The sequence below is a fragment of the Strigops habroptila genome, unplaced genomic scaffold, assembly GCF_004027225.2.
Source record: "Strigops habroptila isolate Jane unplaced genomic scaffold, bStrHab1.2.pri NW_022045602.1_ctg1, whole genome shotgun sequence".
NCBI lineage: Eukaryota > Metazoa > Chordata > Aves > Psittaciformes > Psittacidae > Strigops > Strigops habroptila.
This window is the reverse complement of record NW_022651083.1, coordinates 163942-189471: the sequence shown is the minus strand read 5'-3', so window position 1 is coordinate 189471 and position 25530 is coordinate 163942. Positions and strand designations below refer to the sequence as shown.

The 25530-nt window shown below is 68.7% G+C and overlaps 7 protein-coding genes across 14 annotated transcripts; 4 read left to right on the top strand and 3 right to left on the bottom strand.

Annotated features, from left to right (window-relative positions):
- The first annotated feature begins 546 nt into the window (after positions 1–546).
- Positions 547–5001, top strand: PCOLCE (procollagen C-endopeptidase enhancer). Its single transcript, XM_030474562.1, has 8 exons — positions 547–678; positions 778–886; positions 959–1217; positions 1698–1822; positions 2286–2422; positions 3814–4097; positions 4527–4700; positions 4804–5001. Exons 1-8 carry the CDS (start codon positions 578–580, stop codon positions 4944–4946), a joined length of 1332 nt encoding a protein of 443 aa, XP_030330422.1. The 5' UTR covers positions 547–577; the 3' UTR covers positions 4947–5001.
- A 765-nt stretch (positions 5002–5766) lies between these two features.
- Positions 5767–9880, top strand: LRCH4 (leucine rich repeats and calponin homology domain containing 4). The gene is made up of 16 exons (XM_030474531.2): positions 5767–5995; positions 6278–6422; positions 6506–6632; positions 6712–6817; positions 6908–7044; positions 7115–7191; positions 7292–7388; positions 7486–7537; positions 7629–7681; positions 7788–7819; positions 8694–8736; positions 8826–8892; positions 8971–9017; positions 9182–9265; positions 9345–9392; positions 9487–9880. Exons 1-16 carry the CDS (start codon positions 5806–5808, stop codon positions 9586–9588), a joined length of 1407 nt encoding a protein of 468 aa, XP_030330391.1. The 5' UTR covers positions 5767–5805; the 3' UTR covers positions 9589–9880.
- A 554-nt stretch (positions 9881–10434) lies between these two features.
- AGFG2 (ArfGAP with FG repeats 2) lies at positions 10435–13522 on the bottom strand. Of its 6 annotated transcripts, XM_030474563.1 has the most exons (11): positions 13221–13522; positions 12179–12272; positions 11979–12094; positions 11774–11861; positions 11489–11687; positions 11247–11310; positions 11117–11157; positions 10967–11026; positions 10822–10881; positions 10696–10748; positions 10435–10601 (listed from the first exon to the last, which is right to left on the bottom strand). In XM_030474563.1, the coding sequence occupies exons 1-11, from the start codon at positions 13487–13489 to the stop codon at positions 10545–10547; spliced, it is 1101 nt and encodes a 366-aa protein (XP_030330423.1). In that variant the 5' UTR covers positions 13490–13522; the 3' UTR covers positions 10435–10544. The 6 variants fall into 6 exon arrangements, 4 of the variants coding, with proteins under 4 accessions (XP_030330423.1, XP_030330425.1, XP_030330424.1 ...); XR_003989746.1 differs by lacking the exon at positions 11117–11157 and having other exon boundaries at positions 13221–13514; XM_030474565.1 differs by lacking the exon at positions 11247–11310 and having other exon boundaries at positions 13221–13514.
- Positions 13523–15317: 1795 nt separating this feature from the next.
- Positions 15318–18317, bottom strand: NYAP1 (neuronal tyrosine phosphorylated phosphoinositide-3-kinase adaptor 1). 2 transcript variants are annotated; one of them, XM_030474561.1, is made up of 7 exons: positions 18238–18310; positions 17999–18157; positions 17758–17908; positions 17211–17443; positions 16277–17074; positions 16060–16200; positions 15318–15568 (listed from the first exon to the last, which is right to left on the bottom strand). In XM_030474561.1, the coding sequence occupies exons 3-7, from the start codon at positions 17904–17906 to the stop codon at positions 15366–15368; spliced, it is 1524 nt and encodes a 507-aa protein (XP_030330421.1). In that variant the 5' UTR covers positions 17907–17908; positions 17999–18157; positions 18238–18310; the 3' UTR covers positions 15318–15365. The 2 variants fall into 2 exon arrangements, with proteins under 2 accessions (XP_030330421.1, XP_030330420.1); XM_030474560.1 differs by having other exon boundaries at positions 17999–18317.
- A 128-nt stretch (positions 18318–18445) lies between these two features.
- On the top strand, positions 18446–19855 carry TSC22D4 (TSC22 domain family member 4). Its single transcript, XM_030474559.1, has 4 exons — positions 18446–18827; positions 18914–19008; positions 19171–19219; positions 19598–19855. The coding sequence occupies exons 1-4, from the start codon at positions 18558–18560 to the stop codon at positions 19772–19774; spliced, it is 591 nt and encodes a 196-aa protein (XP_030330419.1). The 5' UTR covers positions 18446–18557; the 3' UTR covers positions 19775–19855.
- Positions 19856–19944: 89 nt separating this feature from the next.
- On the top strand, positions 19945–21108 carry PPP1R35 (protein phosphatase 1 regulatory subunit 35). Its single transcript, XM_030474557.1, has 4 exons — positions 19945–20257; positions 20366–20573; positions 20673–20785; positions 20886–21108. The coding sequence occupies exons 1-4, from the start codon at positions 20177–20179 to the stop codon at positions 21087–21089; spliced, it is 606 nt and encodes a 201-aa protein (XP_030330417.1). The 5' UTR covers positions 19945–20176; the 3' UTR covers positions 21090–21108.
- Positions 21109–21644: 536 nt separating this feature from the next.
- MEPCE (methylphosphate capping enzyme) lies at positions 21645–24805 on the bottom strand. 2 transcript variants are annotated; one of them, XM_030474554.1, is made up of 4 exons: positions 23677–24805; positions 22872–23090; positions 22003–22129; positions 21645–21808 (listed from the first exon to the last, which is right to left on the bottom strand). In XM_030474554.1, exons 1-4 carry the CDS (start codon positions 24796–24798, stop codon positions 21756–21758), a joined length of 1521 nt encoding a protein of 506 aa, XP_030330414.1. In that variant the 5' UTR covers positions 24799–24805; the 3' UTR covers positions 21645–21755. The 2 variants fall into 2 exon arrangements, with proteins under 2 accessions (XP_030330414.1, XP_032775614.1); XM_032919723.1 differs by lacking the exon at positions 22872–23090 and having other exon boundaries at positions 23677–24804.
- Positions 24806–25530: the final 725 nt, after the last annotated feature.

The window sequence follows — 25530 nt, the reverse complement described above, 5'->3', positions numbered from 1 at the left end:
CGCCGCCGTCCCGCTCCGGGGTGGGGGAGGCTCCGCCTCCATGCGTGGCCCCGCCCCTTTCCCTATAAATGGCAGCGTTCAGGGGGGCGCGGCCTGAGGAAGCATCGCCCCCCGCCTCGTGGCCCCGCCCATTCTCCAATAAAGGGCGTTTGGGGGCGTGGCTTGGGAAGAGCCACCCCAGGCTTGACCCCGCCTCTTCTCCATTAAGGGGTGTTTGGGCGCGTGGCCTGGAGAAGCACCGCCCCCGCCTTGTGGCCCCGCCCATTCCCCATTAAAGGGCGTTTGGGGGCGTGGCTTAGAAAGAGCCGCCCCCTTCCCCATTAAAGGGCGTTGCGGGGGCGTGGCTTGGCCAAGCACCGGGCCCCGCCTCTTTCCATTCAAGGAGGGGCCGCTCTGGACATGACCACGCCCCCTTCCCATTAAAGGCAATGTGGGTTGGGGAAGCCCCGCCCCCGCGCCTTCCCCTTTCACGCACAGCCCTGGTGGGGGGGGCGTGTCTCACCGTGTCCCCGCCCCTTTGTGGGCGTGGCCCGGCCCCGCTCCCGCCCCGCTGCCCTCCCCGCCGCCACTCGGCGCCATGAGGAGCCGCCGCCGGGTCCCGGTGCCGCTCCCGCTGCTGTTGGCGCTCAGCGCCCTGTGCCCGGCCGCGGGACAGGACCCGGCCCCCAACGTCACCAGGTAACGGGGGGACCCCACCTCCGGTAACCAATAACCGGGACTCACCTCCCCGCCCCCGTCCGATCATAGCCCCCCAATAACCGGTGCCCCCGTCCCCAGGCCGGTGTTCCCGTGCGGGGGGGAGCTCCGCGGCGAGTCGGGCTACGTGGCCAGCGAGGGCTTCCCCCGGCACTACCCGCCCAACAGCAACTGCACATGGAGCATCACGGTACGGACGCCCCGGAGCCGGCCCCGGTCCCCCCCGCCCCGGGCCCCGCTCACAGCCCCCGTGTCCCCGCAGGTCCCCGAGGGGCAAACGGCGTCTCTCTCGTTCCGGGTCTTCGACCTGGAGCCGGACTCCCGCTGCCGCTTCGATTCGCTGTCGGTGTTCGGGGGCCCCGGTCCGGCCCCGCCGCTCCTCGGTCGCTTCTGCGGCACGTTCCGGCCGGGACCGCTGCGGGCTCCCGGTAACCGGCTGCTCCTGCGGATGGAAAGCGACGGGGCCACGGCCGGCCGCGGCTTCCTGGCCTGGTTCAGCGCCGGGCCCGGCCCGGGACACGGTGAGGGGGCACGAATGGGAACGGGAACGGGAACGGGGGGGGGGGGCACCGCCGGCAGAGAGCAGGGACCCCCCCCGGGACCCCCAATACACCCCCCTGACCCCCCCCCGACCCCCCCAACCCTCGGGACCTTTTGCAGGGCCCCCCCAGGGACGCCGCCGCTCGGGGCTCCGTAATAAACCCCCTTTATTCGGGGAGTCCTGGCACTATTTTGATGGTGAGTACGACCCCCCCCCCAAAAATTGGCTCCGAACACCCCGGGGGGGGTCCTGCACCCCCCAAAAATCCCCCCCCCCCATTTCCCTTCGCATGGTTGTGGTGTCACACACCCCCCCCCATAGGGTCTCATTGTGGGGGGGGGTTTGGGGGTCCCAGTGGCAGAGCAGGCGCCGGCGGTGCGGGGTAACGAGGGGGGGGAGCCCCGGTTGTGGCTTGTGCCCCCCCCTCAAACGTGTGTGTCCGTGTGTCCCCCCCCTTTAGAGCATCAGTTCTGTGGGGGGCGCCTGGAGAAGCCGCAGGGGAGCCTCAGCACCCCCAACTGGCCCGAGGAGAACTACCCCCCCGGCATCAGCTGCTCCTGGCACATCCGCGCCCCCCCCGACAAGGTCCGTGGCAGGCCCTGGCTCTAGATGCTAATGGGGGGTCCCGCCTATAGATGCTAATGGGGGGGTCCCGGCTCTAGATGCTAATGGGGGGGGGTCCCCTATTATAAATGTTAATGGCGGTGTCCCAGCTATAGATGCTAATGGGAGGGGGTTTCCGGCTATAGATGCTAATGGGGGGGGGGGTTCCGGCTATAGACGCTAATTAGGGGGGTCCCGATTATAGATGCTAATGGGGGGGGGTCCCGGCTATAGATGTTAATGGGGGGGGTCCCGATTATAAATGTTAATGGGGGGTCTTGGCTATAGATGCTAAGGGGGGGGTCCTGGCTATAGATGTTAATGGGGGGGTCCCGGTGTGGATGTTAACGGGGGGGTGTCCCGGTGTGGATGTTGATGGGGGGGGTCCCGGCTATCGATGCTGATGGGGGGGTGCCGGTGTGGATGTTAACGGGGGGGGCCGCAGGTGGTGGAGCTGCGCTTCGGGAAGTTCGACGTGGAGCCGGACGCTCACTGCAGATACGATTACGTGGCCGTGTTCGACGGGGGCCGCTCCGACGATGCCCGCAGGGTGGGGAGGTTCTGCGGGGAGGAGACCCCCGGGTGAGCCCCCCCCGTGCACCCGGAGCCCCCCAAACCAGGGGGATCCCCCCCAAACCCCCCCTAACTCCCCCCAAACCAGTATTATCTCCCCCAGACCCTCCCTGACCCCCCCAAACCCCCTCTAGACCTTCCAAGACCACTCTAGAGCCCCCCAAGACCCTTCCGACCCCCAAATCCCAGCATTATCCTCCCCCAGACTCTGTCTTAGACCCCCCCAGACCCCTCCTGTCCCTCCCAACCCCACTCTAGACCCCCCAAACCCCCCCAAACCAGCATTACCCCCCCCAAAGCCCATCCTGACCCCCCCAAACCCCGCTCTAGACCTTCCAAGACCACTCTAGACCCCCCAAACCCCTTCCTGACCCCCCCAGACCCACTCCGGACCCCCCCAAACCCCTTCCTGACCCTCCCAATCCCCTCCTGACCCCCCCAACCCCATTCTGGACCCCCCCAACCCCCTTCCTGACCCCCCCAAACCCCCTCCTGACCCCCGCAAACCCCTCCTGACCCCCCCAACCCCATTCTGGACCCCCGCAAACCCCTTCCTGGACCCCCCCAATCCCCTCCTGACCCCCCCAGACCCACTCCGGACCCCCCCAAACCCCTTCCTGACCCTCCCAATCCCCTCCTGACCCCCCCAACCCCATTCTGGACCCCCCCAACCCCCTTCCTGACCCCCCCAAACCCCTCCTGACCCCCGCAAACCCCTTCCTGACCCCCCCAACCCCATTCTGGACCCCCGCAAACCCCTTCCTGGACCCCCCCAATCCCCTCCTGACCCCCCCAGACCCACTCCGGGCCCCCCCAATCCCCTCCTGACCCCCCCAAACCCCTTCCTGACCCCCCCAATCCCCTCCTGACCCCCCCAGACCCACTCCGGACCCCCCCAAACCCCTTCCTGACCCCCCCAACCCCATTCTGGACCCCCCAAACCCACTCCGGACCCCCCCAAACCCCTTCCTGACCCCCCCAACCCCATTCTGGACCCCCCAAACTCCCTCCTGACCCCCCCAATCCCCTCCTGACCCCCCCAACCCCATTCTGGACCCCCCCAAACCCCTTCCTGACCCCCCCAATCCCCTCCTGACCCCCCCAATCCCCTCCTGACCCCCCCAACCCCATTCTGGACCCCCCCAAACCCTTCCTGACCCCCCCAACCCCATTCTGGATCCCCCCAAACCCATTCCTGACCCCCCCAATCCCCTCCTGACCCCCCCAACCCCATTCTGGACCCCCCCAAACCCCTTCCTGACCCCCCCAATCCCCTCCTGACCCCCCCAACCCCATTCTGGACCCCCCCAAACCCTTCCTGACCCCCCCAACCCCATTCTGGATCCCCCCAAACCCATTCCTGACCCCCCCATCGTCTCCCCCCGTCCCCCCCCCCCCAGCCCCATCGTCTCCTCAGGCCCGGAGCTGCTGGTGCAGTTCGTGTCCGACCTGAGCGTCACGGCCGATGGCTTCTCGGCCACCTACATCCTGCGGAGCCGGGGCCCGGGGCCCCCCCCTCAGCCCGCCGAGGGGGGGGACGCGGCGGCCAAAGGCAAAGGGAAGCCCCCCCCGGCCCCCAGCCCCAAACCGCTGCCGCCGGCGGGGCCCGGCCCCGGCAGCCCCTGTCCCGAGCGCTGCCGCCGCGCGGGGTCGCTGCAGAGCAGCTTCTGCGCCAGCGACTTCGGTGAGAGCCCCCCCCGGAGCCAATGGGGGGCATGGGGGGGGGGGGGGGCTGGGGAGCCCCCAAAGGGAGTTATGGGGATGGGGACCCCCCCAAAGGTGGGTTAATCTGAGAGAAACCCCTAAAATGGGATATGGGGGGGGTGAGGAGCCCCCCAAAATGGGGGTATCAGGGAGGGGGATGGATGAGACCCCCCCCAAATGGGGTTATAGGGGGGAAGATGGCTGAGGACCCCCCAGTGGTGGGGTATGAGGGTGGTTGGAGCCCCCCAGAATGGGTTTATGGGGATGGGGACCCCTCAATGGTGGGGTATGGGGGGCGCTGGGGACCCCCCAAAGGGGGTTATGGGGATAGGGGTGCCTGGGCCCCCCCCCCCCCCCGCGCTGGGGCCGGAGCCCTGACCCCGGTTCCGGGCTGTCTCTGTCCCTGCAGTGCTGACGGGGACGGTGAAGTCGGTGTCGCGGGGCCCCCCCCAGGAGCAAGGTTGGGCCGTGGTCTCCATCCTGGGCCTCTACAAAGCGGGGGCCCTGGGGGTGCCCCAACCGGCCAAAGGGGCCACCCTGCGCCTGCAGCTGCCCTGCCGCCTCTGCCCCAGCCTCAAGAAAGGTGGGTGCAGGATGGGGGGGGGGGCTTCGGGGTGGGGGGGGGGTGTCTTTGTGCCCCCCCCATACCCTGACACCCCCCCCTCCATGTCCCCCATCTCTTCCAGGCTCCAGCTACGTCCTGATGGGGCGGGTGGGGGAGGACGGGGGGGCGCTGCTGCCCCCCGACGCCTTCGTGGTCCCGTTCCGGCCGCAGCAGCAGCAGGTCCTGGGGAACCTCAGCAAGAGGCCGTGTCGGGGCAGCCCCTGAGCCCCCCCCGCGGGCCCCCCCCTCCATAGATGCAATTAAAGGGCGCAAACACGGACTCTGACCCCCCCCCCTTCCCGCTGCCACGTCGCCGGGTCCCCCCCGTCACCCCCCACCTTGGCTTTAACGCGAGCGGCGCCTTTAAGACTGGCCAAGGGGGCGGGGATTGATGGGATGGGGTGGAGCCTGCGGGGGGTGGTCAATGGGGAGGGGGCGTGGCCTCCCATTGATGGGGTCCTATTGGCGGAGGGGGCGTGGCCTCAGCGGGAAAGGGGCGGGGCTTTTGGGCATCCCGCTGATAGGAGCAAAAAGGGGCGTGGGAGGCGTGTGAAGGGGCGTGGCTTAAGACGGGGCGTGGCGTGGCTCAGAAGGGGCCAATCAGAGGGGCAGGAGAAGGAGCGTGATTGGCAGAGCCTCGGATTGCCCCGCCCCCGGGTCTGCCCCAGCTGTTACCGCCTTCCCTGCAGCTCTCAAAGCCTGATTGGTCCATGACATACCAATCCCGTGCCTTCGCCTCGCCCCCTCCAATGCCATTGGCTGGGCGGAGCCCGCCGCTCCACCACAGGCGTTTGTGTGCGCGTTGCTAGGCGACCAGCTCGCTCTCGGTCGGTGGAGACGTGCCCCTCCCCTTCCCGCACTGCGATTGGCTGCAGCCAGGCAGCAAACCCACTCCTCCTCGAAAGCGATTGGTCAATCCTCCTGTCCGTCAAACAACACCCTCGCACGCACATGTTTACCTTTTGACCACGCCCCCTCCTCCTCCCTCCTCTCCGATTGGCCGCCGCGCTGGCTCCTCCCCTCGCCGCAGCTTCCGGTCGCGCAGTCGGGCCGCGGCGGCCGCGGGGTGCGGAGCTCTTCCGCCATGGCGGCGGCGGCGGCGGCCCAGGCCCAACCGCCGCCGCTGCTGCTGCCGCCGCCCGGCGGGGCCGGCACCGAGCGCGCCCTGGAGGAAGCGGCGGCCTCCGGGACTCTCATCCTGGCCGGGCGCCGCCTGCGCTCGTTCCCCGCGGCTGCGGCGCGGCGCTGGGACCTCAGCGACACCACCCAGGCCGGTGAGGCCACGCCCCGCGGTGGGGCCTGCACCTCCCGGGACCAGGGTTGGGGGGGGGGGGGGGGGGTGTTCCAGTTCCTCCCGGTGTGTCCGTCCCCCCGCCATGGCCCCGGCGGGGCTCAGCGCAGCCGCGTCCCTCCCCCCCGCATCCACCGCAGGGGCTGAGCCCGCCCCGGGCCCTTCCGGCGGCCCCAGGCGGTGCCGGGGCGGGCAGAGCCGGCAGGTCCGGGCGGTCCGGCTGCCCCCATGGCTGCCGGTCCCCAGCGCTGCCCCTTCCCCGCAGACCTCTCCCGCAACCGCTTCGGGGAGGTACCGGAGGCCGCCTGTCACCTCGTGGCCCTGGAGGGGCTGAGCCTGTACCACAACTGCCTGCGCAGCGTCCCCGCCGCCATCGCCAACCTCCAGGCGCTCGCACACCTCGACCTCAGGTCCTGCCCCCCCCAAACCCCGCACCCTCCATCCACCGCCTCCCCCCGCCGCCGCTGACACCCCCTTTGCTCCCCGCCTGCAGCCGCAACCAGCTGAGCTCGCTGCCCGCCTGCCTCTGCCTCCTGCCCCTGCGCGTCCTCAATGCCAGCAACAACCGCCTGGCCCAGCTCCCCGACAACATCGGGGCCCTGGCGGCCCTGCGGCAGCTGGTGAGCACCGGGCTGGGGGGGAGGGAGCACAGCGGGACCCCCCCTTTGTGTCACTGTCCCCCCCCCGTTCGCTCCCCAGGACGTGAGCTGCAACGAGCTGCGGGCGCTGCCACCGGGCGTGGGGCAGCTGAGGGCGCTGCGGGACCTGAACCTGCGCCGCAACCTGCTCACGGTGCTGCCCGCCGGTGGGTGCCGGGCTTGGGGGGGGGGGATCCCCTCCAATGCTCTCCCCCCCCCACATTGATCTCTATGTGTGTCCTGTCCCCCCCCCCCAGAGCTGTCGGAGCTGCCCCTCGTGCACCTCGACTTCTCCTGCAACCGGGTGGTGGCGATTCCCCGCTGCTACCGGCGCCTGCGGCAGCTCCAGAGCATCCTCACGGACGGCAACCCCCTGCAGTGCCCCCCTGCGCAGGTGAGCGGGGCCGGGGGGGGGGGCCCGGACCCCCCCAAACCCCATCTGAGCTCTTAAACCCCCCCTTTAGGTCTGCCTGAAGGGCAAAGTCCACATCTTCAAGTACCTCGATGCAGAGGCTGCTGCCACCCGGCCCCCCCCGGCGTGGTAAATGGGCTCAAAGTGGAAAAGGGGGTGTTGGGGTGTTGTGTGTGTCCCCCCCCCGGTGTGGTTTGGGGTCCCCAGCCCTGTTCTTGCCCCCCAACAGCCCCACAGCGGAGCTGAGCCCCCTCCGGCAGCGCCATGGGCTGGACTCCGGCTTCCACAGCGTGGACAGCGGCAGCAAGCGCTGGTCCGGCAACGAGGTGGGTGCTGGGGGGGGGGTGTTGGGGTGGGGGGGCTGGGGTGGTTATTGGGTGCCCCCCACCCTGATGTCACCCCCCACTTTGTGCATTGGTTCAGTCCACAGATGAGTTTGCGGAGCCGCAGCGGCTGCCCCGGGGGAAGCGCAATGGTGAGGGGGGGGGACACCCCCCATCCACCCCCTTGGGGACCCCCCCATCGCCCCCTTGGGGACCCCCCCATCACCCCCTCCCTCCCCACAGCCAGTGACAGTGACCCCGAGAAGGAGGATGAGGAGGAGGAGCCCCCCCCGCAGGTGACAGCCCTGTCCCCAACACTCCCCCTCCCATATTGGGGGGGCACCCCCAAATCCTGCCCCCCCCCCAACATCAGGACCCTCCTTTGTGTCCCCCCCCCCCCAGGGCTTGTCCCCAGGGAAGGCGCCTGGTGGCAGGTGGGTGATGGGAATGGGGTGGGATTGGGGATGGGAATGGGATGGGGTTGGGGTAGGGAATGGGATGGGAATTGGGAATGGGATGGGAATGAGGGATGGGAATGGGATTGGGGCAGGGAATAGGATGGGAATGAGGGATGGGAGTGGGATTGGGGTAGGGAATGTGATGGGAATTGGGAATGGGAATGGTATGGCAATTGGGAATGGAATGGGAATGGGATGGGAATTTGGGATGGGAATGAGGGATGGGAATGGGATGGGAATTGTTAATGGAATGGGAATTAGGGATGGGAATGGGATGGGATTGGGGCAGGGAATGGGATGGGAATTGGGAATGGGATGGGAATTAGGGATGGGAATAGGATGGGATTGGGGCAGGGAATGGGATGGGAATTAGGGATGGGAATTAGGGATGAGAATGGGAATGGGATGTGAATTAGGGGTGGGAATGGGAGGGGATTGGTGCAGGCAATGGGATGGGAATTGGGAATGGGATGGGAATTAGGGATGGGAATGGGATGGGATTGGGGCAGGGAATAGGATGGGAATTGGGAATGGGATGGGAATTAGGGATGAGAATGGGAATGGGATGGGAATTAGGGGTGGGAATGGCATGGGATTGGGGCAGGGAATGGGATGGGAATTAGGGATGGGATGGGAATTAGGGATGAGAATGGGATTGGAGACATGGGGACAGGGATGGGGATTAGGGACAAGCAGTGGGGAGCAGGAGCAGCGGGATTGGGAATATGGGGCTGGGAATGGGGGAGGGGATAATGGGGAGCTGGGAGTGGGCCTGGGAATGAGTTTGGGAATGGGGGGTGAAGGCAGGGATTGGGGATGGGTCTGGGGGTGTCACTGTCCCCCCCCGCAGCCATCCGGAGCCGGGCCCCCCCCACCAGCCCAGGAGCACCCCGGTGAGTACCAGCACCCCCTCGTTAGGCTCAACCCTCATTAACAGGGGGGTTAATTAACCCCCCCCTCCCCCCCCACGGTGCCATTCCAGGCTCCAGCCAAAGCCCCCCGAGCCTCCAGCTTCCTCTTCCGCACCCCCCCCCGAGCCTCCAGAGCCGGTAACACACGTGTGACCCCCCCCTTGTGCTCCCCCATTGTGCCCCCCCCACTTTGTGACCCCCCCTTTCCCCCCACAGCCCCCCCGGACCCCGGCGAGGGGGAGCTGATGGCTGAGATGCAGCAGGTAAAGGGGGGGGTCCCCACTTTGCCCCCTCCTGATTCACAGTAGGGGGGGCACAGGGGCTTTGCACGCCCCAAAACTAATGGGGGGGGTCTGTATTTGGGGGGGAGTGATTTTGGGGGGGGGGTGTCTGTTTGGTTTAGGGGTCCCCCCCTTGTTCTTCCCAGAGCATCGAGTCGCTGCTGCAGCTGCGCCTGGGCAATGAGGAGCTGCTCTCCCGCCTGACCCAGCGCCTGCGGCCCCCCCCCGCTGTGAGTGCCCCCCCCCCGCACCCCAACACCCCCCCAGCACCCCCAAACACCCCTTCACCCCTTTGTGCCCCCCCCACAGCCCAAACTGAGCCCCACAACCAGCCACCAGACCCGGGACCTGCGGCAGGTAAATGGAGGGGGGGGGGGTGTTAAGGGAATGGGGGGGTTCCTGCCCCCCCCTCCTCGTGCTGATGTGCCCCCCCCCATTTTGCCCCCCCCAGGCACAGCCCGTCCCCCCCGGGCTCCTCGCTGGCTTCGCCCTGTTCTACGGCCTGGTCATGGCGCTGCTTTATGTGGGGTACCGAGCGCTCTTTGGGTGCTGAGGGGGGGGGGACACCCCCATGGGCCCCCCCACCCATGGGGACAACCCCCCCAACCCACCAGCACCCCCCCCCCCCCCCACCGCCCCATCTTGTGCCTTAATGCTGGGGGAAACTGAGGCGGGGGGGGGGGGGGGAAGAGCCTTTAATGAGTAATGGGGTGACCCCCCCTTAATTAAGGGTTTTAATTAATTATTATAACGGTTATTATTCTAATTAATTATTCTAATTAATATTCTAATGATAGAGCCCCCCCTTAAATTATATTTGCTATATATATATATATACACGTGCAGGTACTGTGTGAGTATTGGGGGGGGGACACGGACCCTAAAGGGGGCTTGGGGGGTACATTCTGCCGTTCCCCCTCTGGCTTTGCTGCTCTTTTTGTCCATTCTTGCCCTTTCTGTACCCAAAACAGGACGCCGCGTGTCCCCCCCCCATTGTGTGCCCCCCCACTGGTGTTCCTCTAATTAACACCCCCTAATTATACACACCCCCCCCCTACCCCGGAGTTGGGTGAGCCCAGGCCTGACCCCTCCTCCCTCCCCCTTTAAGCCTCACCCAGGCCCCGCCCCCAGCACGGTCTCGGCGCTCTCATTGGTTGAGGGATGAAGCCGCCGCCGCCATGTTGGTTAAGGGCAAGCTGATGGCGGCCCCCGGTGTAGAGCACCGCGGCCGCCATATTGCCTCAGGGCATGCACCCTCCGTACGGCACACGGTGACCCCGCGGCGGCCATCTTGGTTAGGGGCACGCAGCCCCATTACCCCCTATGGGGGGGGTGGGTCTGGCCTTGCCGCCATCTTTCTGCGGGCAGGGGTGGGGTTGAGGCAGGGACCGAGCCAGGAGCGGTTTATATCGAATATATATTAGATATCGCGATACATCTGTCATAAAAATAGAACCTGGTCCTGGATGGGGGGGGGGTGTCCCTGTGCCCCCCCCAGCGCAGCAGCAGCTATAGGAACGGGTTGGTGGCCGGGTGCTTGATGCCAAAGGGGGCAGCCGGGACCGTCTGGGGGGGGCAAGAAGGGGGTTTAGGGGCAATTAAGGGGGTTCAGGACCCCCCTTTATTGCCCCCCCCCCCCCCCTCGCGGCCCCCCCCACACCACGAAGGGGTTGGTTGAGGCTTTGGCGCCGTTGAAGCCACCGAAGGGTGAACCTGCGGGGGGCAGAGAACGGGGGGTCAGTGGGGGGGGGGGATATATCACACCCCCCCCACACTGGGTTCTTACCATCAGCCTGGAAGGGGGGGGGGAACGCGCTGGGCACCGGGGGGGTGGCGAAAGCAGCACCTAAAAGGGGGGGGGGTGGGAATCAGTATTGGGGCCCCCCCGAACCCCAATTGTGGGGGGGAGCAGGGGGGGGTCACGCGCTCACCGTTGCTCTGGAAGGGGTTGGTGCAGGGCCGGGGGGCGGCCACAAAGGGGTTGCTGTAACCTGGGGGCGGGGGCACAGGGGTCACCCCCGGGTCCCCCTAACTATGGGGGGGCCCCAAGGGGGGGGGGGCGGGGGAGAAGCCCGACTTACCCCCATAGGGCGGCGGGGGGGGGCGCAGGGTCCCAAAGAGGCTGTAGAGGGGGATTGGGGGGGGGGGTCAGGTCCTGTGTATCCCCCCCCCCACTATAATGGGGGGCAATGGGGGGGGGTGTCACTGTACCTGGCCGAAGCTCCGCCCCCTGTGGGCGGGGCAGGGGTGGCCCCGCCCCGTGCGGCAGCGCCCCCTGTGGGTGGGACAGAGGCAGCCATTGGGGGGGGCACCCCCATAACATCCCTTAGGGGGATGGGGGGACCTCAAACTCCAGAGAGAGACAACACACCCCTAACTCCCCCCCCCATTAACCCCGGAGGTCCCATGGGTGCGGGGGGACCCCAAATCCCTCCCCATCGACCCCGGGGTACCTGTGGCTGCGTGGAATGGGGGGGCAGCCCCCCCAAGTGCGGGTGCTCCGGGGCCGGCTCCGAAGGCATCGACGTTGGGGAAGGCAGCGAAAGTGGGTGCTGGTTGTGGGGTGGCGAAGGGGTCCCCCCCGATATCAGCCAACAGGTCGGTGCTGGCTTTCCGGGGTGGCTGGGGGGGGCGCTGGGGGGCCGGACGGGGCTGAGGGGGGGGAAAGGGGGTGGTGTCAATGCGCTGCCCCCCCCCTCCTTCAGCACCCCCAAACCCCCCTTTCCCCCTGGTGCCACCTGCAGCAGCGTCCCCACGTCCCCGAGGAGCGGCTGGCTGGGAACCGCGGCGCTTTGGGGGGGCTTGGGGGGCTCCGGTGCCACGTACCTGCGGTGTGGGTGGGCAAAACATGAGAGTTAAGGGGGGGGGTGTCTCCAAATGTGGGGGGGGGGGTGCACCCCCACCCCGATCCCCCCCCCCCCCCCCTCCCCCCATGGGTCGTACCAACGCTTCTTCTCGTACTTGTCCTGCAGGAACTCCTTCAGCCGCTGGGGGTCGCGGGCGTCGGGACGCGCCGACGTGCGGGGGTCGAAGGTGCCGAGCCAGACCCGGCGGCAGGCCTGGGGGGGGGGGGCACGGGGGGGTGACATGGGGGGGACAGAAAGGGGGGACACACACACACCCCCCCGGTGTCCTCAACTGACCTCGTTCCCGTGGGCTTGCAGGAACAGGACCTCGGCCTCCGTGAAGGTCGTCATGGAAATGGACTTGACGCGGTGGGGGGGGTTCAGCCCCCGCCTGCAACGAGCCCCAAAAGCAAGGGGGGGTGACCCCAAAAGCCACGGGATTGACCCAGAAATCAAGGGTTTAATCCCAAAAAAGAGGGGTTTGACCCCCAAAATTAGGGATGTGGCACCAAAACCCAGGGGTTTAACCCCAAAATCGGGGATTTAATCCCAAAAAAGAAAGTTTTGGCCCCCAAAATCAGGGATGTGGCACCAAAAACCAGGGGTTTGACCCCAAAAGCCACGGTATTGACCCCAAAATCAAAGGTTTAATCCCAAAAAAGAGGGGTTTGACCCCCAAAATCACGGATGTCGCACCAAAAACCAGGGGTTTGACCCCAAAATCAGGGATGTGGCCCCAAAAGCCATGGGATTGACCCAAAAATCAGGGGTTTAATCCCAAAAAAGAGAAGTTTGACCCCCAAAATGAGGGACGTGGCACCAAAAACCAGGGGTTTGACCCTAAAACCAGGGCTTTAACCCCCCAAAATAAGAGTTTGCTGCCAAAACCAGGTGTTTACCCCCAAAACCAAGCCTGTGACCCCTAAAACCAGGTGTTTGGCCCCAAACCCCAGGGATGTGACCCCAAAATCAGGTGTTTAACCCCAAAACCCTCACACTGTGACAGAGCCCTCGCGGGGGGGGGGGGGGGGGGGTGATTGAGTGCGCTATGGGTCTTGGCCACGCCCCTTCGCGAAACCCCGCCCCCTCCGCAGCTGCAGCCAATCAGCAACTGGTGCTGCACCTCGGCTGGCCCCGCCCCCGGTTACCCCTCGCAACAAGCCACGCCCCCATGCGACCACGCCCCCTCAAGTCCCACCCGCAGCGCGCTGCAGCATGAGACCACGCCCACTGTTAGCCCCGCCCCCTTCCTCACACTAGACCACGCCCCCCGCCGTAAGCCCCGCCCCTTCCCGCGTTCCCCGCACTGGCCACGCCCCCCGCGCCGCTCCCCGCTCACAGCGCGCCGGAGCAGCCGGTGCACACGAGGCTGCCCACGGTGATGTCCACGTAGGTGACGCCGCGCTGCCCGCACTCGAAGCAGCGCCGGTTGGCGGGGGACGCGCTCACCACGTCCCGCACCCGCCGGCTCCAAACCTCCGCTTCCGCATCGCGGGACGCGCTCCCCCTCCGCGCACCGGGGCCGCCGCCGCCGCCGCCTCCTCCTCCTCCAGCCCCGCCGGGGCCCGCTCCGGGCCCGGGGCCGCCGCCGCCGCCTCCCGCCGCCATCTTCCTGCGTCCCGCTCGCCCGGCGGCGGCCCCGCCCACTGCGAACACGTGGCCACGCCCACTGCGCAGCCACGCCCACCCCGCCCTTCCCGCGCCCGCGCGTGCGCCCGAGGCTCTTCCCGCCCCTGCGCGCTCCCCCTTCCCCTCCGTCCCCGGTAAGTGTTTTAACGCCAAATACAGCAAAACCGGCTCATTTTGGGCGGGTTTCACTCAAATTCGCTGTTTTTCCGCATCTAGCGCGGAGGGGAATGGGGTTGGGGAAGTCCCAATCCCTTCACTGGCGTCTCCCCCCCCCAAACACCTCAGAGACCCTCCCTCAACGCCTCCGTCCCCTCAGAGACCTCCCCATGAAGTGTTTTAAGCCCCAAATGGTCCAAACCAGCTCGTTTTCGGGGGGGTTTCACCCAAATTCGCGCTCATTCCCCACGGAGGGGGCTCGGGGGTGAGATTTAGGTGTGCCCCATTCCCTCTTTGGGGTCGCCCCCCCCCATAAAGTGTTTTACCCCCAAGTATGGTTTCACCCCAATTCGCCCTCGTTCCGCGCCCAGGAGGGAGGGGAAAGGCTCCGGGGGGGTCCCGGTGCCCCCTTTGGGGGTGTGTGTGTGTCCCCCCCATCCCCTCAGATGGGCTCTTCCGGCTGCTTCTCTCTTTAATAGTGCACAGAACCACGTTACAAAAGGACCCCCCCGCGCACCCTCCCCCCCCCTTTTCCCCCCTCCCCAAATTCGGGGTCCCCCCCGTGGGGACAAAGGCAATTCTGGTGGGGGGGGGGGGACACGACGAGGCACAAAGGGGCTGGGGGGGGTCCCAAGAAAGGCTTGGGGGGCCCTTTACCCCCCCTTCCCCCAATGGTACCTCCCAAACCCCAAGGGGAGGCGCCCCCTCCCCTCGCACCCCCCCGCACTGGGGGGGGGGCACCCCCAAACCCCACGTTCCCCCCCCCCCAAGGCCGCACTGCGGCCCCCCCAGAGCTGACCCCCCCCCCCCCCCGGACCCTGCTCGACCGTGGATGCACCCCCATAAATACCCCCCCGTGACCCCCCCATAAATACATTTGCAAAGCAGTTACAGCACCCCCCCCTCCTTAGGGGGTGACCCCCCCCTTTATTGGGGGGCTCTACCCCCCTTTAATGCCCCCCCACCCCCCCAGTCCATAGGGGAGGGCTCGAAGCCCCCCTCCTGTAACATGGGGGGGGGGCCGTACCCCGTAATTGAGTCTCGGCACCACGTTGGGGGCCCCCCTAATTGGGGGTGCCCTGATACCCCTTAATTAGGGGTTGACCCCCCCTTTTTGGGGGCTGCACCCCCTCATTGGGGTGCTCCACCCCCCCCATAGACTCCCTTTATGGGGGGCCCCATTTCTTTGCCCTCGGGGGGGGGGGTCACCACCCTCCCCCCTCATTTTAGGACTGTCCCCCCCCATTTTATTAACGGGGGGGTGTTAATGTACCATAAATACCCCCCCCCAAATCCTCCCCTAACCCGGCCCAGCCGCGTCACACCCCCCCCGTTGAACCCCCCCCATTCCCCCCAGGGCCCCCCCTTCACTTTCCTCCCCCCCCTCCCCAATTTGGGGGTGTGTTTGGTTGCGGGGGGGGGGTCAGAGATGCTCCAGGCACCCCGGGGGGGGGGTGTGTGTCAGATGGCCGTGTCCCAGAGCACTGCATGGGGCCTGCGGGCCGGGGGGGTGCCGGGGGGGGCGGCGGTGGCGGCGGCGGCGGGGGGGTGGGGGGGCGGCGGGGGGGGTGTCTCCCATCCCGCCACGCGGGGGGGGCGGGGAGGCTGTCCTGCTTGCAGAGCCCCCCCCCGCCGCCGCCGCCCCCCCCGCGCCCCCCCCGCGCCTTGATCTCGGTGCAGACGCAGCGCTTGCGGTCGATCACCTCCTGGAGGCGCCCGTCCCGCGGGCGGGGGGGGGGCGGCGCTCACCGGGACCCCCCCGGACAGCGGCCGCGGCGGGGGGGGGGCAGCGGCAGCGGCACCGCCGGGGGGGGGGGGGCCCCCGGGGAAAGGGGGGGGCCCCCGCTTGGCGCACCCCGGAGGTGGAGGCGGAGCGGCCCAAGCGGTGCACGAGGGGGGAGTCTGGGGAGGGGGGGAATGGGGGGGTCACAAGTGTGACACCCCCCCCCAGCAACAAATGGCAGCACTCGGGGACCCCCTCAAAGGCTCTGTCCCACGTTGTCCCCCATAGCTCTGTTCCCCCCCAATGGCTTATTCTACCCCATGTTTCTGGCACCCCATACCTCTATCCCCCCGTGTCTCTCTGCCCCCCATGTCCCTGTCCCCCCCATGTTCCCCCCATGTCTGTGCCCCCCCATATCCCCCATGTTTCTGCACCCCCATGTCCCCCATATCTCTGACTCCCCGTCTCTGCCCCCCCTCATGTCTCTGGCTCCCCCATATCCCCCATGTCCCTCTCTCCCACCCTGCCCATGTCCCCCCCCATGTCTCTACCCCACCATGTCCCCCATGTCTCTGCCTCCCCGTCTCAGCCCCCGCCATGTCTCTGGCCCCCCCATATCCCCCATGTCCCCCATGTCCCTGCCCCCCCCATGCCCCCCCAGCAGCCCCACCTGAGGGCCGCCCGCAGGCGGGGAAGGTCTGGCAGGGCAGGGGGGGCCCCAGCCGGCCCCGGGACCCGTCCGCTCGCACCGGGATCCCCGAGGGGGGGGGAGCCGCCCCCCCCCGCTCCTCCCGGGGGGGCTCTGACGTCCCTATGGATTTGCAGTCAAAGGTCAGCCCCGCCCACAAGTGGGTCCCCCCCAACTCTCACCCCCCCCCCCAACTCACTCTCTGCCTCTTTCCCACGCCGGAAGGGGGCGGAGCCTCCGCGGCGAGGGGCGGGGTCTTCTTCGCGGGAAGGGGCGGGGCTTCCCGTGGCCACGCCCCCTCGCAGGCTGTCATAGGCGGGCGGGCGCTTCCCGGTGGGCGGAGCCTCGGCGGCGGCGGGCAGGGCCGGTGGGAGGGGCAACGAGCCAAGCCCCGCCCCTCCGCGCTCACGCCCCGCCCCTTGCGCCGTCGCTGATTGGTGGAGGGAGGAGGAGGGGGGAGGAGGGAGGGGCGTGGAGTGGCTGCGCGCGCGGGCAGGGGGAGGGGCCTCGCGGCGCGGGAGGGGCAGGCGCGAGCCCTCGGGGGGCGTGGCCAGCAGCGGTGGGCGGGGTGTGAGGAGGTTGGGGAAGGGCGGGGGGATGGGGGCGTGGCCCGGGAAGGGGGCGTGGCCCGGGAAGGGCGGGGGGTGGGCGCCGAAGGGGGCGTGGCCGTGGAAAGGGGCGGGGCGAGCGAAGGGGGCGTGGCCTCCGTCCTCCCCCGGCGGGAGGGGGCAGCTCATCTCCTCGTAGATGGCCTCGGGCTCCTCCGGGGGGGGGGGCGGTGGGACCCCCCGCTTGGCCCCGCCCCCTCCCGCCGCCCCCCCCCGCCGCGCGTCCCCCACCATCTCGATGTACACCGGCTCCTCCCCCTCCCCCCCAGACCCCGCCCCCCCCGGCCCCCCCGTTTCCGAGGTGCTGGGGGGGGCCGAGAGGCGGGTCTGGGGGCTGCGGGATGGCTTCAGGGGGGGGGTCTGCCGCACGCAGCCCCCCCGCGGGGCGCCTGCAGGGGGGGGGGGAACACGGGTGTCAGCACCCCAGAACCCCCCATGGCCCCACCCTGCCCCACAGCACCCAATAAACCCCCGCCAAACCCACCCCCCATAGCCCCCCCTGCCACCCCAGCCCCCCCAACTCACCGCCCCTCTTGGCTGGTGGTGCCTCCAGTCGCCCCTCGGGGGGTCCCGCGCGGGGGCCGTGGGGCCGCGGGGGGGCCCCGCTCTCGGGCAGCCCCACGGCGTGGCAGGACAGGGAGCGGGGGGCCATGCCGGGGGCGCAGGGCCGCGGGCCCCGCTCTTGGGGGGCGGGCAGCGTCAGGAAGCCCACCCGCAGCGGCCGCCGCAGGGAGCCCCCGTCCCGCGCCTTGGAGGCTCTAAAGGGGAGGGAACACAAAGGGGGGAGGGGGTCAGGGGGCACCCCAATATATTTGGAACCCCCAAACCCACCCATGGACCACCCGTCCCACTCGTTACCTGTATGAGGAGGGGAAAAGCAACCCCAAAACCTCTTATCCCCCAACATGGGGAGGCTACGGGGCATGGGGGGCCCCCAACAACCCTTAATGCCCCCCTTGACCCCTCATGACCCCTCCCCCCTCCCATTCCATGCTGGGTTATGGGGCTCGGGGGAGGGGGTGGGGGGTGCCCCCACCCTGGGGGAGAGGAGGTTATTATGGGATGCACGCACCCCTTCCTCGGCTCCTCCTCGCGGGGGGGTCTCCAGTCCGGGCGCCCTTTGCGCTGCAGCAGGTTCATGGCCGCGGGGGGGCGCTCCTCGCCCAGCCGCAGGAAGGCGGCGGCGGCGGCAGCCAGCTCCGACCGCTGGGGGGCGCTCATCCCTGGGGGGGGGTGGCGGGACAGCGGCGGGTGTGTGTCACTCTATCTCCCCCTCCCCTCTCTATCCCCCCCCCCCCGCCCGTCGCCGTTACCTGTGGCTCCGTTGCTCGGGGGGGGGCTGGAGGCCGCGGAGGAGGAGGGGGGGGGGCGGATCTCCTCCCCCTCGCCCCCCCCCCCACCTCCACCACCACGATCGAGGCCTGGGCGGGGGCTTCACGGCGGGCGGCGGCCCATGGCGGGGCTCTAGGGGCCTGGGCGCGGGGTGAGCGGGGTTAACCGGGGTTAAACGGGCGCCGGACCCCCCCTCACCCCATCCCCGCCTTCATCGTACCGGCCGCTCCCGCCTCCCGCCGCTCCATGGTGCTGACGCAGCGTCCGGGCTCCGCGGGGCGGGCGGAAGCGGCGCTGCCCCCTGGCGGCGGGGAGGACACACTGTAGGGGGGGGTGGTATGTGGGGGGGGGGTGTGTACGCGCGCTGCTTGGCGGGCGTGACGTCCTGAGCGTGACCACGCCCCCCAACTTTGCGTCACGCTATAAAAAGAGGGTGCACTTCCGGTTGCCGGCACTCGCGGTGGCGGGGAGCGGGCGGAGCGGTCGCGGCTCCGTGTCCGCCATGTTCCTCCTTCCGCCGCCGCCGCCGAGGCCTCCGCCATGAGCCGCAAGAAGAGCGGCTTCGCCATCACCAGCGTCCGCGGCGGGGCCGGCGGCGCGATGGAGCCGGCCGCGGGTTCCTCGTCCCGCTTCCGCCTCATCCGCTTCCCAGCGCCCGCGGAGCCGTCGCGGCGGGGCCGCTGGGTCTGCCGGGACTCGTACGAGCGCGGCGGCGGCGGGAGGGTCGTGCTGTCTCTCGGCTCCCCCCTCCCGCGGCCGTTCCCCGCCGACCCCCCCCGCTCCCTCGGGGCCTTCGCGGAGCTGGTGCAGGTGAGGGGCGGGGCCAGGGCGCGGTGGGTGGGGCAACGGGAGGTTACGCCCCCTTTTAATCACGCCTCCTCCATTCCCTTGAACAGGCGCTGCCCCCGAGCCCCCCGGAGCCCCGCCCCGGGGGCGGACCCGCACTGAGCGCTCGATGGGGATTGGCTGCCGAGGATGACGAGGAGGAGGGGTGAGGCGGGGGGCGGGGCTTCCTCTCCCGGGGCTCAAAGGGGAAGGAATTGGGGGGGGGGGGAAGGGGGTGTTTCTGCCTCCCCTTCCCCATCACTGGGGGGAAAGGGTGGGGTCTGTGTCTGTGTCTGTGTCTGACCCCCCCCATCCCCTCCCATTGCAGTGCTGGCAGCGGGGTGACAGCCATCGACAACAAGATCGAGCAGGCCATGGTGAGGGGCTTGGGAAGGGGGATGGGGGGGTCTTGGGGTTGCACGGGGGTTTGGGGGGGCTGGATGGGGAGAAGTGGGGAGCTAAGGGAGGGATGGGGATCCCATACCGGGGGTGGAGGCTCTGGACAGGGAAAGCTGGGGTGCACAGGGGGTTGCAGATGAGGGGCAGTGGGGGAGCTATGGGTGGGTGTTGGTCCCATATGGGGGTAGTGGGGTGCTGAAGGCCATGGATGGGGAGCAGTGGAGTGATCTGGGATGCTGTGCATTGCAGGTAAGGGGCAATGGGGAGCTATGGGGGGTGTGGGTCCTACTGGGAACCTATGGGGGAAGGCTGTGGGTCCCCTGTGGGGTGCGGGTGCTCACTTTGTACCCTGCCAGGACCTGGTGAAGAGCCACCTGCTGCTGGCGGTGCGGGAGGAGGTGGAGCTGCTGCGGGAGCAGCTGAAGGAGCTGCGGGAGCGCCGGGCGGCGCTGGAGCGGGAGAATGGGCTCCTGCGGGCGCTCGCCACCCCCCAGCAGCTCGCACGGCTGCGGGGGGGCCCCGCACCGCCATGACACCCCCACCCCGGGGCTCGGACCCCCCCGTTCTGCACCGATCGGGGCCTTTTGTAATAAAGCCGCGGTTTTTGAAGCGCGGGGGGAGGGGCCGTGGTTAATTCCCGTTAATTACGCGGGGGCGGGAAGGGTGATGAAGTGGACGAGGCAGGATTCGAACCCGCGGCTCTGTGAGCGCCGCCATCGTGGGAAGGGCCGTCGCGGAGGCCGCCATCTTGGTGAGGGCAGACAGAGTGTCGCCATCTTGGGGATTGGGCTCTCGCAGTTGCCATGTTGGAGACGTCAAGGATGGCGGTCGCCATCTTGGTGAGGGCGTTCCTACAGGAGGCCGCCATCTTGTGAGGGCAGCGCTCAAGGTGTGGGGCGTGGTCTGGGCCGGAAGGGGCGTGTCCAACCGCCACCATGAGGCCGCCCGAGGCGCCGCCGCCGCCGCCGGGGGGGATCCTGCGGCGGGGGGGAGCGCGCGGGGGGGGCGCGCGGCAGGTGCGGACCCGACCATGAGCCTTTAACGTGGGGGAGTGGGGGGGGGGGTGTTCGGACATGGCGGGACCCCCCCCCCTCACATCCCATCCAACCCCCGTCCCCCCCCAGGTGCGGTTCGCGGTGGCCGCTGCGGGGCAGGAGCAGGAGGAGCGCGGGGGGGCCCCGTTGGCGGCCCCGGCCCCCAACAGCTCCCGGCTGGCGGCGGCGGCGGCGGCGCGGGGGGGGCCGGAGCCGTTCGATGCGCCCCGGGCGGCCGCGGCGCTGCTCGGGAGCTCGTTCGCTGCGCGTTGCGCCGTGGGGGGGGCGGCGGCCGGAGGTGAGTGAATGGGGGGGGCTTTTTTGGGGGGGGGTATTTGTGTGTGTGTGTGTGTCCCCCGTTTTAACCGAAATCCGCTCTTTTCTCCCCATTCCGCAGCCATGAACGTGCCCCCGGCGCAGCGCCTCTACCGCGGCCTGGTCAGCCTCGCCGTGCCCCCCCCCGTGGGGCCCAGGCGGGGGATCCTGCCCCACAGCGCGCCCCACAGCAAGGTGAGAGACACACCCCACCCCCCCGCACCTCTCCCCCCCCCCCACACTCACGGACCCCCCCCCACATTGTGTTGGTCTCTCCCCTCCCCCCCCCCCGCAGGTTCCCGGCCCCGCTCTGGGCGCGCTGATGTGGGGCTCCCCACGGGGGGGGGAGGGGGAGCCCTGGCTGCCCCCCCCCGCGCCCCCCGGCCCCCCTCGGCCCCTGCCCCGCCCCCCCGGCGCCGCCTTCGTCATGTACCGGAAGCTGCAGCAGTGGGGGGGGGGGCTGAGGGGGGGTCACCCCCTCTTTCCCCCCCCCAAATAAAGCCTCGTTTGCAACCGCTGTGGGTGAGTCTGGGGGGGGCGCCCCATTTATCCCCCCCTCCACTGGGGGGATCGGGGGGGTCCTTCCCATCAGCCATTGCTGCATGGGGGCGGGCGGTTGGTGATGGCGTTGGCGAGTGGGAACTACAACTCCCATCATGCTTTGCGCGCTAGCGCATGCGTCGCGTCCACAGCTGGCGCCAATGGGTCGTTATGGTAACGGGGATGTACCACGGTGATGGGGGGGGGACACGACACGAACTCGCCCTTCGCACCCCCCCGTAGGTGAGGCACAGAGACCCCGCCCCCCCTTGGACTGTACCACTTGGGGGGGGGAGAACAGCCCCCTCCGAACTACGCTGGGGAGGGGGCAATGGTGGCGGATCCCCCCCACAGGTGACATGGGCTGCACCAAAATGGGTGACCCCCCCCAAAGAAACGACCCCTCATTGACCAATCACCTCCTTTATTCCCAGCCCCCCCTCAGCACAGACCAAACCACCGCAAACGCGCGGGGGGGGGGGGGGGGTTGGAACACCCCAAAATCGGGGGGAGGGGGGCTGGGCTCCCCCATTTGGCATCTGGTTTTGGGGGCGGGGGGGGAAGGAGTGACCCCCCCCCCATGGTGGCGTCGGGGTCCCCCCACACTTGTGGGTCACGGGGGGGCTCAGTGGGCGTTGCCTTGTCCCTTGTGGAAGAGATAGATGGGCCGCTGGAAGCCTGGGGGGAGAAAAAGGGGGGTCAGGGGGGGCCCCAAATTCACCCCACACCCCCATTATGTCCTTATATATCCTGTGTTTCGCCCCCCCCAGGCCCCACATCACCCCATAGACCCTTCCCTGTCCCTCCAACCACCCTAGACCCCCCCCAAACCCTCCCATAACCCCCCCCACGTACTGTCGGGGTGCCCCCACCTTTGGCCGCATGCTGGGGGGTTCCCAGCAGCTCGTAGCTGTCGAACCCCACCTCGGGGGAGGTCAGGTAGGACGGGAACTGCTCCGGGCGCAGCCGGATCCGCTGGTAGTTCCGGTACGTTGTCTCCTTGGGGGGGGGGGACACGGCCCAAAGTGAGCCCTGAACCCCCCAAAACGGGCTCCAAAGCCCTTAAATAAGCCCCTAACCCCCAAAATTAACCCTGAAACCCTTAAGTGAGCCCTGGAGGCCTCAAAATCAGCCCCAAAGCCTCTATAATGAGCCCTGAGCCCCCCAAGAATGGGCACTGAAACCCCAAAATGAGCCTTGAACCCCTTAGTACCCCGAAAATGAGCCCTGAGCCCCCAACTGAACCCTGTGCCAACAGAACAAGCCCTTAACCCCCCCAAAACAAGCTCCAAAGCCATTAAATAAGTACTTAAACCCCAAAATGAGCCCTGAAACACTTAAATGAACCCTTAAACAATCTCTTATGCTCTTAAATAAGCTCTGAATCCTCCAAAATCAGCTCTGAAGCTTCTAAATGAGCCCTGAGCCCGCCAAGAACAGGCGCTGAAACCCCAAAATGAGCCTTGAACCCCTTAGTACCCCCCAAAATGAGCCCTGTGCCAATCAAATGAGCCCTGTGCCAATAAAATGAGCCCTTAACCCCCCAAAACAAGCTCCAAAGCCCTTAAACACGCCCTTAACCCCAAAAATGAGCCCTGAAAGCCTCAAACAAGCCCTTAAATACTTAAATGAGCCTTTCAATGAGCTCTTAAACCCTTAAATAAGCGCTTAAGTAAGCGCTGAAACCCTTAAATGAGCCCTGAGCCCCCCGCTGGGGGCCCTGAAGCCCCCCGGCACTCACGGTGAGGCCCTTGCGCTTGCGGTAGGAGGCCCAGGGCTGGGGCTCGAGCAGCAGGATCCCGCCGGGGCGCAGGTGCCGGTAAACCCTGCGGAAGAGGCGCTTGAGCCCCTCGTCGCCCCAGTTGAGCTGCACCCACTTGGTGAGGGAGAGGCAGAGCACGACGTCGAACTCGGGGCGCTGCGCGGCCACCGCCTCCTCCCGCTCCGGAACGTAGTTCCCCTGCGGGCCGGGGGGGAAAGGGGGGGATGAGGGGCTGGACAAGGCGCTGGGGGGCACGGGGGGGGCTGGAGGAGACCTTTGGGGGGGTCCCAAGGCTCACACTGAGCCCCCCAGAGAGAGGTGACAGGGTGTTGGTCTCCTCCCCAACCCCACCCCCTTTAAGCCCCTCCCCTATTTGAGCCCCTCCCCCTCCAGCGCCCCCCAACCCCTTCAGGCCCCCCACAAATCCATTCATGACCCCAAGGCCCCCCTAAACCCCTTCTAATTCTTTACCCAAACCCACTGTTTTCCCCCAAAACACCCTATAACCGCCCCAACCCCCACTGTGCACCCCCAAAAACCCACCCAAACCCCACCATAACCCGCCCAACCCCCTTATGACCTTTCCAATCCCCCCAAAACCCCACTGTGTCCCCCCAAAACTCACCCAAGACCCCGCCAAACCCCTCTGACACCCCACTGTGTACCCCGCAAGGCCCATTGAAACCCTCCCAACCCCTTTATGACCCCCCCTAATCCATCCAAGACTCCTCCAGACCCCCCCCCAACCCCCCAAGGCCCTTTCTCCCGTTCGCCCCCCACTCACCGTGACGAAGACGACGTTGTGTGGGAAGTCGGCGGCCCCGGGCCCGTCGGGGGGCAGGCGGGGGGCAGCGATGGGCCCCCGACTCGCCAGCAGAGCGGCGGGAAACCCCTTCCTCCCTCCTCCTCCTCCTCCTCCTGCTGCCGCCGCCGCCGTGTCCCCCCCTCCTGCCCCCGCCTGGATCTCCTCCGACAGATAGTGCCGGATGTTCTGCCGGGCCGAGCGGATCAACCCCCCGTCAATGTCCAGCCCCACCACCCGGGCGGGCCCCCAGCGCTTGGCGATGCTCAGGGTGAGGTGCCCCACGTTGCACCCCACGTCCAACACCTCCTTGCCCGCGAACCACTCGGGCCGCATGGCGCGGAGCCGCCCGTCCTCGCAGTCGGGGTTCCGGTAACCGTAGTATTTGCAGTAATTCCCATACTGGAACTTGCGCGCCTGCCGCCGGGGGGGGGTTTTCCCGGGAGGTTTCGGCTTCTCCGGCGGCGGCCGCGTCCCTTCCGATTTACTGCAAGTCCGTCGCCGCTTGCGGTGCCGGCCGGGGCCGGGGCAGGCGGCGGCACACGGCGGCGTGCTGGCGGCGGGGAGGGCGTGCGGGCAGGCGGCCTCATCGCTGGCGGTGGCGGCGGTGCTGGCGGCGGTGGCGGCTCGCTGCTGGCCGCGGTGGCGGTGCCGCCGGCGGGTGGATTTGGCGGGGGAAGCCAAGCGCAGCCCCTCGCCCGGCGCGTTGAGGCTCAGCGGGTCGGTGATGTCGCGGGGCACCAGGATCTCCACCGGGTCGCGGCCGCGGGCGGGCAGCGGGGAGCTCTGCGGGGTGCGCGCGTTCAGGGCGCGGCTCACCTCCTCGTCCAGGAGGCTGTTGAGGTTCAGCGGGTCGAAGATGTTGCCCCCGAGCAGGAACTCGGACGGCAGCACCGGGCCGCACTCCGAGGCCGCCCGGCGCCGCCGCTTCCACGCCGGCTGCTTGGCCCCGCAGCTGCTCCGCCGCTTGCCCCCTCCCGCCGAGCGGAAGCCGTTGCGCGGCCGCGGGGGCTCGGCCTCCTCCTCCTCGTCCCGCCGCGCTCCGCCGCCGGCGGAGGACGAGGGAGGCGGCGGCACCAGGAAGGCCTCAGGCTCGGCCGCCATTGCGGACCGCCCCGCGCATGCGCGCTGCGCGCCGGCACCTCCGCGCATGCGCGCCGCCGCTAGGGGGTGCTATGCGGAGCCCGGCGCAGCCGGACCCCTCCGCGCCCGCCACCTCCCGCCCGCGATGGCAGCAGCGCGCCGGCCCGCCGCGCTTTATATAAGCGGAGGGCGTGGCCCAGCGTGGCCACGCCTCCCGCTCGGGGGCGGGCGGCAACGCGAGGCCAATAGAAGGCGCGCCCGCGTGGACGCCGGCCAATGAGAGCGAGGCGGCCCGCGGGGGGAAGGCGGGGGCTTGGCGGGCGCGGGGTGGCCGTGCTGAGTGCCTGCGCGAGGGCGCAACCCCAGCGGCGCCGCGGGGGCTGCGGAGCAGGGCTGGGGGGGGGGGAAGCCGTTGAAGGGCGCGGGGCCGCGGTGGCAGCGGCGGGAGGGCGGGGGGCGCGGCGGCGGGAAAGCGGAGCGGGCGCGATGCGGACGCCAACGGGGCCTGGTGCGTTTTGGTGGTGGGGGGGGTGTGTGTGTTTCCCATACTCGGCGCTTTGCGCATGCGCGAATCGTCCCTCCCGCGCGGTTCTCCCCCCCCTCCCCTTTACCCCGCCGGGCGCGCGCGCGCGCGCTCCACTTTCCCGCGCGCTCCCGCTCCCCCGCGCCTTCCCCGCGCATGCGCGGTGCGGCGCGCGGGAAAGCGTTGGCGCGGAGCGAGCGGTGCGAAACACCCCCCCCCCCCATCCCCTT